This window comes from Hyaena hyaena, unplaced genomic scaffold (genome assembly GCF_003009895.1).
Source record: "Hyaena hyaena isolate Hyena2069 unplaced genomic scaffold, ASM300989v1 scaffold_63, whole genome shotgun sequence".
NCBI lineage: Eukaryota > Metazoa > Chordata > Mammalia > Carnivora > Hyaenidae > Hyaena > Hyaena hyaena.
The window spans coordinates 4,029,195-4,044,031 of NW_024080695.1; the positions used below are offsets into that span (position 1 = coordinate 4,029,195).

General features: G+C 49.4%; 1 protein-coding gene across 2 annotated transcripts in view; it reads left to right on the forward strand.

The window, feature by feature from the left end:
- CRMP1 (collapsin response mediator protein 1) overlaps nucleotides 1–14,837 on the forward strand; it is a 76,198-nt gene that overhangs the window by 46,224 nt on the left and 15,137 nt on the right. For both annotated transcript variants that reach the window (XM_039232030.1, XM_039232031.1), the window contains exons 5-8: nucleotides 4,746–4,807; nucleotides 6,604–6,684; nucleotides 12,167–12,235; nucleotides 13,360–13,480. In XM_039232030.1, the coding sequence (XP_039087961.1) occupies nucleotides 4,746–4,807; nucleotides 6,604–6,684; nucleotides 12,167–12,235; nucleotides 13,360–13,480 (333 nt within the window). The remainder of the gene's footprint in view (nucleotides 1–4,745; nucleotides 4,808–6,603; nucleotides 6,685–12,166; nucleotides 12,236–13,359; nucleotides 13,481–14,837) is intronic.

Sequence of the window (14,837 nt, forward strand, 5' to 3'; positions counted from 1 at the left end):
TAGTCACAGAGGGTATAGTTTTCCTAAAAGCATTGTGGGTTTCCAATGAGTCACATTGTAGCTCAGTCCATTGGACAAATCTTTATATGTATAAATTTATATGTATAAATTTATTTTCAGAGAGGGAGAGCTCACACGCACACACGCACACATGCATGAGCGGAGGAGGGGCAGAGATAAAGGAGAGAGAATCCCAAGCAGGCTCTGCACTGTCAGCACAGAGCCTGACATGGGGCTTAAACCCATGAACCGTGAGATCATGACCTGGGCTGAAATTGAGTTGGATGCTCAACCAACTGAGCCACGCAGGTGCCCCATGGACAAATCTTTTTCTGAGGATTCTTTCTCCTTTAGGTGACAGGCAGTGTGCTCCATGATGACACTTTTAAGATTCTTAGAAGCCCCGGGGCGCCTGGGGGGCTCAGTCGGTTAAACGTTCAACTCCTGATTTCAGCTCAGGTCATGATCTCAGTTTGTGAGTTCGAGCCCCGCGTCGGGCTCTGCGCTGATTGATGGTGTGGAGCTGGTTGGGATTTTCTCTCTCCCTCTCCTCTGCTCATCCTCTCTCTCTTTCTCTTTAAAAATAAATAAAACTTAACATTTTTTTTTCCAAAAAAAAAGAAAAAAGGTTCTTAGAAGCCCTTTTGTTTGACCAAAGAAGTTTACTGGGCACCACCTTGGGGTTTTATGAGGTCTTAACAAAGAGTTTCGGGTCTGCCCTTGGTTTAATCTTACACTTGAGGTCATTTTTCATTTTGGAGAACTGTTTGCAGGTTGGCAAGAGTAGAGAGAAGTCCTGTGTGTTCACTGAATTTCTCTTACAAACTAACCTGCTCCTTCCTTGTCCCTCAGGTCTGTTTTGATGTCTGTCTTCTGGTGCTTCATACACTTAGCTTAAAGACGCCAATTGACACAATGTTCTTCATGGAAATAATTTTAGGCAGGTCCTCAAGTTCTCTGGGTGCATTTTCCTCCAAGTTACTAGTCGTAGTTTTTCCCATCGTGTTGCTGCTACCTAGTATGAATGGCCCATTTCCACCCTCCCCTAGCAGTTTGTTGGGTATTTTACCTAGCCTTTGCCTACCGTTTCCTCCGGGACTGTTCTGACTCCACCCATTCCTCGATCCCAAGGCCAAGGCCACAAGGTTTTGGCCACTGCAGCACCCAACCTCTAGGCACTGATTTCTGCATCACTTAGCCTTTGTTTTTATAACAAACCACTCCAAAATATACTGGGTTCAAACAGCAACTGTGAAAACCATCATGAGATACCACCTTACACCCCGTGAAAGGGCTGTTACCAAACAATCTGAAAAGAACACGTCTGGCAGGGATGTGGGGAGATGGGAACCCTTGGGCGCCATCGATTCGAATGCAAATTGGTGCAGCCGCTCTGGAAAACAGTATGGAGTTTCCTCAAAAAATTAAACATAGAGCCACCCTACAGTCCAGCAGCTCTACTTCTGGGTATTTATTGGGAAGAATTGAAGGCAGGGATTTGAAGAGATAGTTGTACAGTGTTATGCACAAGCAGCAAAAGGTGGAAGCAACCCAATGTCCATCGATGGGTGAATGGATAAACAAAATGACCATCTCCAGGACCTTCTCCCGAGTCCCTTCACACGGGGCTCCAAAGTGAGCCGGAAGCCCCAAGGCGAGGCTTGGGGCCAATATGGTGCCACTTCTGCTTCAGGCCACTGGTCAGCGCACATCTCCAGACCAGCCTGCGTTCAAGGAGTGGGGAGAGGCAGAGTCCCTGCAGAACTTTGTGAAACTTTAAAAATTTTACCAGCCTGTTTAATTTCTTCCTAGCACCCATCTCTGCATGAAATATCCTTACGTATTTACTCGCTTATTGTTTGTTCCACGTAGAAGGTAGGCAGACATCCTTCCATCTTCCTGGGTCACAGCCATATCTCTAGCTTCTAGGATGATGTTTGTGCATAGTAAGTGCTCAGTAAATATTTGAAGAGTGAGAAAAGAAATATTCCATGAAAAAGGGCTTCTGGGGTCCAAGAAGTTTGGGAAATGCTCTCTGTTTCTTCTGTTCTTGAATATTCTTAATGCACATTATCGTGTTAAAATCTGGGAGAAGCTCTGCAGTAAAGAAACTTGTTTGTTGCCGAGGAATCAGGTTTTCTTCACCAATATGGGTAGCAACATCCCGGTGTTTGATTGCAAACAACAGACTCCCTCCAGAGCTTGGCTTAAGTTGAACAGAGCAGATTTGCCTGAGGGATGAAGTGTATCCAAGGATGCTTCGCAGGAGAGTCTTGCCTCCTGCTCTTCTGTGCTTTTCTCTCTGAGCCAGTTTTGTTCCCCGCCCCCACCCTTGACCTGCATTCTCTACTTCTGTGTCACCACGGTGGAATGCAGCGGCCCGCCCTTTGTCTGGGTGTCATCACTATTTCGGAGACCAGCCAGGTGTTTGGGGGTCCCACTTCCTGGCTCAGCTCAGTCTCTGCCAGGTGCCCAGCCCTGGACTAACATCTGGGGTCTGGAGTCACGTGGTACGGACATGGCTGCTTCCGAGAGAATGGTGGGTTGACAGTCCCGTTAAGTGCTCAGTGCAGTCCTTGAGAACTGGCATCCCACGTGGCCTCCTCGGAGAGAAACTGTAATGATGGCATCTGTGAATTTGGGAGGTTTTGCGAATACCAGGGCCCACTGTGTTTCCTGAGCCTCTACTGCTAGTAGCGGCTTATCCGGCCAAATATACTGGGCCGTTTACTACTCTCGATAGCATTGCTTAATTGGTTTTTTAAGCAGGTGCAAATTGGTATGTAAGAGAGACTCCTTTCCATGCGCATTCACTAGCTCCCGGCTTATGGCAACATAACCCGAAACGTGGTGCAGTGCTGAGGTTTTAGTGTGAATTACTCTGATTACAAATAAAATCAATTTTTTTTATCTTCCTTACCCGTTTTTTTTTTTTTTCCTTAAATTGTCTGAAAGTACTGTTTCCCTTTAGGGTTTTTGGCTTCTTTGCTTTTATTTTAATATTTTTAACCTAAAGTAAAGCAGAAGTAGAAAAACCACACAGATAAAAAAAAAATGTGGGTTTATGAATTAGTATGAGGCTCCCCCATCCAGGTAAGAAATAGAACTTTGCCAGATACCCCAGTAGAATATCCGTGGATGGTGTTGCTATCATAATTATCCATCCCAATAACTATCTGCTAACTTTTTTAGGTTTATTTATTTATTTTGAGAGAGGGAAAGGAAGGGCAGAGAGAGAGAGGGAAAGAGAATCACACGCAGGCTCTGCCCTGTCAGCACAGAGCCCGACATGGGGCTCGATCTCACAACCCTGGGATCATGACCTTGAGCTGAGATCAAGAGTCAGACGCTTAGCCAGCTGAGCCACTTGGGCGCCCCAGAAACTGATCCTTTTAATGTTAATTTCCAAATATTACTTTTTCTTTGAATTTTTCCTGATAATTTGACAAGGAATTTTTGCTGCCAGGGTTTTCTATACAAGAAGAGATTTTTGGTTTGTCTTCCCCATTATTTCACGTAAAGGAATTCTAAATCCCATTTCATAGTTTTGCCTTAAATGCATTTTATCCAGATGCTTCCAGACTCCATGACCAATCATTAATTGCACAGCACATATTGTGGGTATACAAATTAAAATAGTATTTAAGAGGCGCCTGGTGGCTCCGTCTGTTAAGTGTCCGACTTGGGCTCAGGCCATGATCTCATGGTCTGTGAGTTCAAGCCCTGCATCGGGCTCTGTGCTGTCAGCTCAGAGCCTGGAGCCTGCTTCCGATTCTGTGTCTCCCTCTCTCTCTCTGCCCCTCCCCTGCTCATGCTCTGTCTCTCTCTCAAAAATAAACAAACATTTAAAAAAGTATTAAAAAATAAATAAACATTAAAAAATAATAAAATAGTATTTAAGACTTAGTCCCTGTCGTCGGGCAACTGGCAGGCGTGTTAGGGAGGAGTCCCCCACGTCCCCTGCTCCCTGCTGGTCTGTCCACACAGCACATGAAATCCTGTCATTTCACCGTTTTTGAATCCTCTCCCCACCCTTCAGCTCCTGTCCAGGCTCAGAGCTTCAGCATACCTGTCCCGTTTGCTTTCACCATCACCCTATGAGCTGCCATTTCTCTTTGCTGTTCTACAGACCCATCCCCCATCCTCCTCACTGCTTCCAGAACAGTCTTTCTGAGACACCCCCCCCCCCAAAAAAAAAAACCTGATCATGTCACTTACTTTAAAAACACAGGCTCTGGTAGATTGTGGTGATGGTTACACAACATGGTAAATGCACTAAATGCCACTGAATCGTACACTTCAAAATGGCGGTGATGGCGGATTCTGTTCTATGCGTTTTAACATAAAAATAATGAGGGATTAAAAAAACCACGTGGTCCCTGGGATCCACTTCTAGTACCTTCACACCGTGTCTTTTCATCCTCCTTACCGTCCTGACCCATGCACACCCCACTCTCAATCCAAATAGTTCCCTCTTCTCTCCCCCTCCTCTCCCTCCTTCCCTTCCACCCCCTCCTCCTCCTTCAGATTCAGCTTGTGTGACTTCCCTGGAAGGCTCCTTTGACCCTCGCCCACACCCCCAGGCTGGGTTCGGTGTCCCCACGGAGTCCCGGGGGCAGCCCTCTATCCTAACTTTACCACTCTGTACTGTGACCATTGATTGACTGGAAAGACACCCTTCTCTTTTCTTAAATGCATTTTTCTGTTTTCTCTCTCTCTCTCTTTTTTTTTTAATCTTGAAACAGGTATCAATTCCTTCCAAGTCTACATGGCATACAAGGATCTCTACCAAATGTCTGATAGCCAGGTAGGTCCTTCTACACACCTCATCTCCTGGGCAGGGATAGGCCACGCTGTCGGGCCAGACAGCACAGGGCAAGGGAGATGTCAGAACGGGCAAGGGAGGGCTCTGGGTTCATGTCCTGGTCTGGCCAGTAAATTGCAGAGTGACCTGTGTCAAGTCCCCACCCCTTTCTGGCTCCTTGAGTAGATGGCGGGGCGGGGGGCGCTTGGATGCTGGTTCCCAAACCCAGCTCATCCTCAGTATCATCTAAAAAGCTCATTGAGAAGACAGACTCAGATCCTATTACAGACAAAAGCGGAGCAGTGCGTTCTGGGGCTCTAGCAGGTCCGGGGACCATGTCCTTAGCTCTGCCCCAGACGGGAGTCCTGACTGTCTCTCCAGCCAGTTGAGTGACTGGGGCCACCCCCTCCCTGAGTTTTCTCATCTGTGCAGGGCGGTCACCTCTGGCTGTGCTGGCTTCAAATGACTGTCGTGTGGGGGGAGCAGCTAGAGAGAAGGTGATGTTCTGGTGGTGTGGGTGACATGGTGACTGCGGGCGCCTGGCCTTCTGACCCCCTGGGGCTCCTGGTTTGTTTTGTTATCATTGCCCTGCCTTCTGCCGGTTAAAAAGGCGGGTGAAGGGCATGACAGCCAGACTGCTTAGAATGCAAGCTCTGGCCTTGCTGGGCAGCCCAAGGCAGCTTTCCCAACCTCTCTGTGCTTTAGATTCGGAAGAGCACCTGCCTCGTAAAGGTTGTCAGAGGATCGAATGAGTTCATACAAGGCTCCAGGGCAGTGCCGGGCACATACAGATGCCAATAAGCTGTTCTTCCTTATTACCATATGGTTTGGTGTGCAATGGGCGGTGCATTTGTGCCTTGCCTTTCAAAATAAACACGTGCAGTTATAGGGACTCGCATACCCTGAGGTGCCCTGGAGGCCTCTGATGTGTCACCGAAGGCTAAAATTGGTTCCATTTCATGACAAAGTAGCGTGAGTCTGTCTAGCGTAAGTGAACTTTTCGCCTGTTCTGTTCTAACCGCCAAAACCTCAGGGCCGATGGAGTTGAGCACATGGAGTCCCGGAAGGTGTCCCTCAGTGTCCTCCCACCTGCCGTCTCCATCTAAAAGCACACGTCCCGAGGTGGGGTGCTGTCTTACACCCTTGGGGAACAAAGGCAAAATTCGAGAGGCCCCGGAGAAGGAACATGGTGGCTTTGGGCCCCGCCGCGCATGAATGTCTGGGTGCTGATCCTTTGCGGGTGGGAAGAAGACAGGAACTGTACTGGCTAAATGAGGGGGTGCCCGGCAGGGTATATATTATCTGAGCATTAGAGTTACTATAGACTTTGCGCCCCTGCCCCACCGTGGTCTGTAAAATGACACGCGTCAAAGTTCTTGTAAAGATGTACGGACCTCCCGAGGCACGTGGGTGCCGCAGGACAGGCTGAGCCCATTCGGTTACAGTCTCTGTAAAACTAACACCAGTGACTCCGCCTGGCTGTCCTCAGCAGCAGCTGAAGGCACTCCAGCGGAGCAGAGCCGAAGGCCAAAGGCACGGATGGGCACCAAGGGCGTATCGTGCCCCGGTGCGGCTTGATCGGTTCTGCCGTACCCACAGCCTCTCGCTTTTGCATCCAGAGGATGTCAGGGTCAAAGGGAGATCCTTCCCCAGGCTTAACTCTCCATCGGTGTGAACAGAGCAGCCGTGCCGCATCGGCCGGCGGGTGGGTGACTACGTGTGAGCACAACGGTCTTTGCAGCTGCTCAGGCTGTGATATTTATTTTATCTCCCCCCGACCCGTGTTTATTCTTCCCCAGCTCTATGAAGCCTTCACCTTCCTTAAGGGGCTGGGAGCTGTGATCTTGGTGCACGCGGAAAATGGAGATTTGATAGCTCAGGTGAGTGGCGTGGATGTCCACGCTCCAGTCCACGTCTGTGTGCGGTAAAGTATGATCAAAGGGGAGAAGGCGCTGGTTAGTGAGGTGGCCAGGCAGTGAAGGGGCAGGCCAGGAGCTGGATGACTGGGTGACGCAGCAGGCACTCCAGATGGCTGTCACGCGTGCACGGTCTGCAAGGGGCTCTCGGCAGGCCACGTTGCCTCTCCGCTCACCTTCCTCACCTACACGGTGGGGAAGGCGTGTCTGCCCCGTGAACCTCAAGGGTTTGTATGGGAGACAAATAAGGATTGAATGGAAATGCTTTGCAAAAGAGGGGGATACCAGAGGTGGGCCACGTGGAAGCCAGTGTTGAACATCGTGTTATGGGTCTTGGGTGGGGGGGGGATGGCAGGCGCCCATCTCCCTCTACCTCCCAGCCCTCTGACCTCTGGTAGGGAACTCTACCCCATGAAGGGTCTTGTCCTTCACCCAGAAGCTCCTGCCTTGTGAGGATTAAATTATATCACGGATGCAAAGGTCAGCATCTGACATATAATAGGCTGCAGCCATGCAGAAGTTGTGGGCAGGGAGAGACGTTAACCCAGTTTGATCGTTCTGGCTGTAGAATGGAGAATTTGACGGGAAAAGGATGGACTCGGGGTGACCAGCTATGTTCTACTCCAACAATTCTTAGAAGAAATGAAGATGGGAGGTAGAGAGAGGGAGTAGAAGAAGCAAAGTATGTGAAGGAGGGAGCACCCTCTGCAGATTTCATCGAGTGACCAGATGGAGAGAAGGGGAGGAAGTCAGGGATGGGCAGTTGGCCTTGGTGTGGGAGCGTGGGTTGGTCCTGACGTCACCAAGCATGGTTAGGCATACAGGAGACTTGGATGCACCCAGTAAAGACAGTTAATACCAGGCACGATGCTGTGTATATGGTGACGTAGATATGACATAGATGCTGTGTATATCTGTGATGTAGATATAACATAGATATCCCCACTTTATAGAGACAGAAACAGAGGTTCTGGTATGAACATCTTGCTCGCTGTTACACGGGGCACAGAGCCAGGATGATAAGGCAGTTCCATCGTGCAGTGGGACTCTGCCATGATGGCCAAGTGCATGAGATCTGAAGGTTCGCTATGAGTGTTACCTACTGGCTTTATTTATTATTTGTGTCCTTGCAGTTTTTCTGTAAAATCAAAATTCTTTCAGATTCAGAGTAAAACACAAACAAGTTCTATCACGCCGCAGAATTCTAAGGCTACCCCACAGCCAGAAAGTTGGGATTCTACAAGGGTGTGAATGCCAGGAAGTGAGGATCTCTGGGGGCGACTCTGTCCTGTGACCCCCCACCCCCCAGTGACTGATATCCCTCTCACATGCAGAACACATCCATCCCCTTCCAGGGTCCTCCAGAATCCCATCACGGCACCAAAGTCTGGAAGTGCCTAGGTCATATCTTGGTGTAGATGAGGCTCCTTGGGGATAGTTTCTATAATCTGCAGGTCTCTGGAGCCACAGAGGCGTGGCTGCCTCCCCCCAGCACACACTCAACATCTGGCATCAACGGTGGGTAGACGTTCCTTTTCAAGAGGGAAAATGGGAAGCTTCAAGGTTGGTCCATAGCCGTTCTGAAATCCAGTCGGACACATGTTGGCAGTTCCTTGATTGGGTCTTGGAGCCTGAGAATAGTTCTGCATGGCTCTTGGCTCCACTTTCTGGGCTCTTGGCTCCAGCCCCCCCTCCCCATTCTCCCCCACTTCCGGTCATCCATCCATTCCATGGAAGGCAGCACGTTGCCTGCAGCTGCTTCCTGCCCAGTAGAGTTTGGAGGTCCAAGTGCCTCCTTTAATTTTGAGGTGTTTTCATTCCATTCAGCCCAGGATGGCAGGGGTTTGCTAAAGTGATTCTCCCCAAACCTTTGTTGGCCTCTCGTGAGTCCCTCTGTGGTTTGCTCTGTGAGACAAAAGACACCCACAGATTTCTTCCAGATAAGTCTACCCCTACCCTGGCCACACCCTGAGCTTCCTAGAGGCCCTCTTATTGGAGAGGCTCTGGGGACCTACCCTCAATCTCGTTTAAGGGTCTTTTCTTCACTGCCCTATTTTTTGCTCTTTGGAAAAGTGGAGACTTTTCAGAACGATTATGTCCTGGTTCCTTTTATTTTTATTTTTTTTAAATAGTTTATTGTCAAGTTGGTTTCTGTATAACACCCAGTGCTCATCCCCACAAGTGCCCCCCTCTGTGCTCCTCACCCCCTTCTCCTTTCCCCCACCCCCATCAGCCCTTAGTTTGTTCTTGGCATTCAAGAGTCCCTCTGGAAAACAGTGTGGAGATTCCTCAAAAAAATAACAATAGAACTCCCATATGACCCAGCAATAGCACTGCTAGGAATTTACCCAAGGGATACAGAAATGCTGAGGCATAGGAGCACATGTACCCCAATGTTCATAGCAGCACTCTCCACAATAGCTAAAACATGGAAAGAGCCTAAGTGTCCATCAACAGACGAATGGATCAAGAAGATGTGGTTTATCTATACAATGGAATACTACATGGCAATGAGAAAAAATGAAATCTGGCCACGTGTAGCAACGTGGATGGACCTTGAGGGTGTTATGCTGAGTGAAGTAAGTCAGGCAGAGAAGGACAGCTACCATATGTTTGCACGTATAGGAGGATTAGGAGGAACTTAATGGAGGACCTGGTTCCTCTCACATTTTTACTCCAAGCATCAGGAAGAAACCAGACCCTCCAGCAGCTCGCTGGGCAGTCTCCTAAGTGGGTCCCTGGCTCCTTAGGCCCATTTCTGCCTCCATGTCACCACGGAGGGCAGTGCTGCTAAGCCTTCTGCTGAGACACAGCAAGCTCCAGCTTCCAAAAAATGTCCTCATTTCCTTTTGAGGTCTTACCGCCAAGGTCCCCAAGCTCCGTCTTTTCCACTGACAGTCCATTCCAGGCTACTCTGGGCTCTCTTCAACACGCGCGTTGAAATTCTTGCAGCCTCAGTGAACTGCCTGGTCCCACAGCTTCAGGTGGTTGTTATGGTAACACCCTATCTCTGGTCACCAACACCTATGTTAGTTCTCTGTGGCTGCATAACAAAGTACCCCAGAACTTAGCATCTTAAAGCAATAAGCATTTCTTATCTTATGGCCCATTGGGTCAGGAGTCCAGGTGTGGCTTAGTCGGGGCTGTCACGGGCTACGGTGAAGGTGTCAGTCCTAAGTCTGGAATAAGCCAGGACTTCCAACCTCACTCAGGTGGTGGTTTTCAGGATTCCGTTCTTTGCTGGCTCTCAGAAAGATGGACCTTGTGGACTTCCAATCCAGGAATATGTCGTAAATCATTCTCTAATTGATGGATGTTTGGATAGTTTCAAATTTAGGATTGTTGTGTAGAAAGCTTCTGTAATATTCTTGTTCAGTCTTTTGTTAAGACTGTGTTTGCATTTCAGGGGCGCCTGGGTGGCTCAGTCAGTTGAGCGTCTGACTTTTGATTTCAGCTCAGGTCATGATCTCACAGTCTGTGGGTTCAAGCCCTGCGTGGGGCTCTGCGTTGATGGCGTGGAGCCTGCTTGGGATTCTCTCCCTCTCTCCCTGTCTTTCTCCTCCTGCCCTGCTTGTGTTTGCTCTCTCTCTCTCTCTCTCTCTCAAAAAGAAATAAAAGCATTAGAAAAACTTTTTAAAAAAACCTTTGTTGGGGCACCTGGGTGGCTCAGTCGGTTAAGCGTCCGACTTTCGCTTAGGTCATGATCTCGCGGTTCGTGGGTTCGAGCCCCGCGTCGGGCTCTGTGCTGACTGCCAGCTCAGAGCCTGGAGCCTGTTTTGGAGTCTGTGACTCCCTCTCTCTCTGACCCTCCCCTGCTCACGCTGTCTCTCTCTCTCTCCCCTAGAAATAAATTTAAAAAAAAAAATTAAAAAAAACAAAAACAAAAAAAACACCTTTGTTTGCATTTGTTAGTCTATACCCAGGAGTGAAATTGCTGGCTGGTGGGTACATGTATATACAGCTCTGGTTGTTGCTGCTAAACCGTTTTCCAGAATGAACAAACCCACATGCCCACCAGCAGGGTGTGAGATGTCCAGCTGGGGCCCCCAGCTTGGCTTTCCTCACTGCCCCCGTAAGATTTAGCTTTCTCAGCTCTAATCTGTTATCTTTTCTTGTCTGCTTTCCAGCTTCCACAATTTTGTTTTTGTTGTGTTCTCTGCATTCTCGTGGCTTTTATGTACCTTTTCTGTCACTTTGATGGGGCTTCAGAGGGGAGCAGAAATACCTCCTGCACTCTGCCCACGATCTCTACCTCGAAACCTTGTTCCAGTTTTCTGTGATCCATGCTTTCTTCCATCATAGTGTCTTGTGTTCTTCCTCCCTCTTCCCCTCTTCCCTTCCTGCCTTCTTTCCAACAGAAATAGTAATGGACGATTAAACAATCTTGCACGGGGATCTCTCCATATCATAAAATCATTTTGTAGACTATGCACAGAAATGCTTTCTAAAAACCATCTTTAAGAGTTGAAATTATTCCACGGTCTACTCAAATCCACCCTAACTCTTAGACCTTGACCTTGTTTCCTGCTTACAATCCTATAGTAAGCTCAGCCTTCCTAACCAGAGACGCAGTTGAATTATGGTTTTTTTCATGGCTGATAGGGCTCGGGGGTTCATGGTAGGAATGTGCCCGGGAATGATATAGAAACGCAGAAGTGAAAATTAACAGCAACACAGCTGACATCTGGGCAACATAAAAAAAAATATTTTTTTGAAATTATAGTATTCCTGCAACAAGGAAACCTTGAAGCAAATGGGTTTGGATCTAGGGCATTAGCTCAGGGAACCATTTCAGGGCTATATGACAAGCTTGAGGTAGAGGTTTTTTGCTAGAATGACAGGCACCAGGAAGAGGAAGCCGGTAATGAGAACCCGCTGCCAATTACCGAGTTCCGCCACACGCCAGGTTCCGTGCAGGCATCTTACAGATGCTCCCTCGCTGACTCATTGTGGGAACTGTAAGATGTAAGCACTGCTGTTCCCAGCGTAAAGAAGAGAAGATTGAGGCCAGGGAGTCTGATCAACTTGCCCCAAGTCACAGAGATGCCCAATTCTGTGGCTGGACTCACAGTTTAGGGCTTTTTGGCTTCCAAGTTCACGAATACCCAACCACCTTTCTTCCCCAAGGAGAGACCTGCAGCAGAGACTCGGGATTGGAAAGGTGGTGGGTGGTCTTCAGGGCTCATTTCTTATCTGCCCCTCACTGGTGTTGGGGCACCAAATAGAGAGCAGGTGCGGATGTAGATGTCCTGGGTTGCAAAGGCAGAAGGAGGCAGGCGTAGCGGAGGGAGCAGAGAAGCTGGGTCACCCCGCAGGCCAAGTTTGACCCCTGCAAACCACTCACCCTCCCGGGCCTCCGCCGCCCATCTGCCTGACTGGGGGCTGGAGAACCGGCCTCTCCCCACTGACCTTCTAAAACCTCTGACTCCTTGCTCTTCTCTTGCAGGAACAAAAGCGGATCTTGGAGATGGGCATCACAGGTCCTGAGGGCCACGCTCTGAGCAGACCCGAAGAGGTAATGGGGCTTCCCCTTGGGTGTGACTCTGACATTGCTGAGGGCTCCCCCAGATGCTGTTCCAACTGGAAGAGCCCAGCCAGAGCCAACTGGGAATCAATCATAGGAGCCAGCGAAAGGCTCTGCTTGTCCCTGGGCCCACGGGCATCACACCAAGTCCCCATGAACACTTCAGTGTCCTAACTGTGTCCAGGTTATCCTCACCGAGGAATTTGTGTGTTTGGTGATAGAAAATCGAGCCACTGGACATTGCCCACTGTGTTCTAAGACTCAAGCATGGATGAATTTCCATGGCAGGCAGTGTGTGTGTGTATGTATGCGTGCCTGCGCTGTGGGCCTGGCCTTGTGCTGAATACTGGGGACACAATACAAGAGTAGACAGACTTTTACCCCGAGGGGCTCTTGATCTAGCTCAGTGCTCTGCACCTGAGCTCCATGGCCCACGAGCTGTGTTCCTGGTCCCTCATGAGGTCAGGGAGACCGTGTTTATAAACATTTATAGCACGTGGACTTTGCCCCACATCCAGGCATGTGACCAGTGGGTCCATCCAGGAAAGCAGGGTGGAGACCCTCTTGGGTACGCGTAGACTCAGTGCCAATCACAAACAGTGGGACCACATTTGGGGCATCAGCAGACTGCGAATTAGAAGCAAAACATATCTGGTCCTTTCATTCAAGAAACACTGGTCTAGAGGGGGCAGAGATCAACTCAAAGAGCAGGCACTTTCACGTGGTTGCTGAATGCATGGAGAATGCATGTCTGACACATACATTCACTTATGTCAGATGTTTTATAAGTAATGGATCATTTTGTGGGCCTTTTGATGCTTTATTCTGCCTGGTTTGTTCCCTTCTAACAAAACATGCAGCGTACTTCCAAGCAAGCATCATGGCATAATCCTGTCTTCCAGCCCTCTAACCAAATACATTTTGACTTGTTTTTTTTCCTTTCTTTTTAGAAATCTAGTATTTTTCTCCTTTGATGCGGTAGATTTGCCTCTGGCTGCACTTAATTGAGGAAAGCCGAAGGGCTCTGATTTGGGGAGAGCCCTGGGGACTTGGAGGGAGGGTCGTAACTGCCTCTGTTCCTCCCTCTTGTGACCCGTGTATTGCCGTGTCCCCAGCTAGAGGCTGAGGCTGTGTTTCGGGCCATCACCATCGCTGGCCGGATCAATTGCCCGGTGTACATCACGAAGGTGATGAGCAAGAGTGCGGCGGATATCATCACTCTGGCCAGGAAGAAAGGTACTCAGCCCACCGCCTGGGCCACCTGCAGGGCAGCTAGGCCATAAGGAAGGGGGTTGTCCGGTGGGGTCAAGTTCACTGATGGGGCCACTGCTCAGAGACACCCTGCCAGCAGTCTAAGCCTCATGGAGGTAATTATCCCACCTTGTGGGATCAGATAATCAGCTCTGCACTGTTCCAGCTATGTCCTGGGTGTCACATCAAGTCGTGATGGGGTCGGGCTGTGTCCACTCTGGGATCCTGCCCGCCCGCTTTCTGGTCCCCTCTGGGCCCTTTATCATGAGTCCGCTGTCTAGGGCCCCATGATCAGTGTCTCCATCCAGGGTCCATCGTGGGGCCCACAGAGTCTTGGCTGTGGGTTGGGAAGGAAGAAGATGGTTTTCCAGAGCCAGGGGTCCGTGCCGGACATCAGGGGAGTGTGGTCCAGGAAGCCAGCCACCCAGCTCAAAGACGGACGGACGTGTACCATAACTGCTCTGAATGTTTGCTGCCTTGTCTCTCAATGGGCCCCGGGGGCTCATAGATGTGAAGCCCTTGGTGGGTCCCCAGGGCTCCGTAGGTGTTGGTCGATGCTGTTCTCAGCTTCATGTTGGCCATTCACTTCCTGCTTTGGTGTCTTCACCTCCCAAGTGGGGCCCCAGAACCAGGCTGTCTGCCTCACTGAGGACCATTGGGTGAAGGCCGCAGTGGGTGTGTTCTAACCACAGGAGACTCAGAGCAAGGGCCCCAGTACAGTCCCCAGGCCTTCCTGAGAGTGAGGTCCATAGTGTCCAGCAGTCACCAGACCAAGAAGGAAGAGGGATGCCCAGAGAATTTTCCTTCCCAAACTCAGGGAGAGTATGACGGACAGATGGACAGAGGAGGGCGAGTGCCTGTTACACCGAGACAGTAGCTGGGACCCTTTAGTCCTGGTGGACATTCGCCAAGGACATTCGCCACCTGGACAGGGTCCACCCGTTCCCACTGCCTCGTGTGAGGCCAGCTGGGGAGTTGTGGGTCAGTGGGGAAGGCCAGGCAGAAATCAACAACACGACAACCATAATGGAACATCTGCTCTATACGTTATATACCTTACTTCTCATAGGAGCCCTACGTGGGAAGTACTCCTACCTGTATTTAAGAAAGATCTTCAATGCTGTATTTTAACCTGATATAACCAGCATAGTATTTCAACATGTAATTCTATAAAAATATTAATGATACGTTCTCTGTTATTTTTTCTGTGCTGTCTTTAAAATCCAGTGTGGCTGTCACTTGTTACAGCACATCTCAGTTCAGACCAACCTCAGTGTCAGGTGCTTGACAGCCACGTGTGGCTGGTGGTTACCATATTGGACAGAGCAGCTATGAACGCATA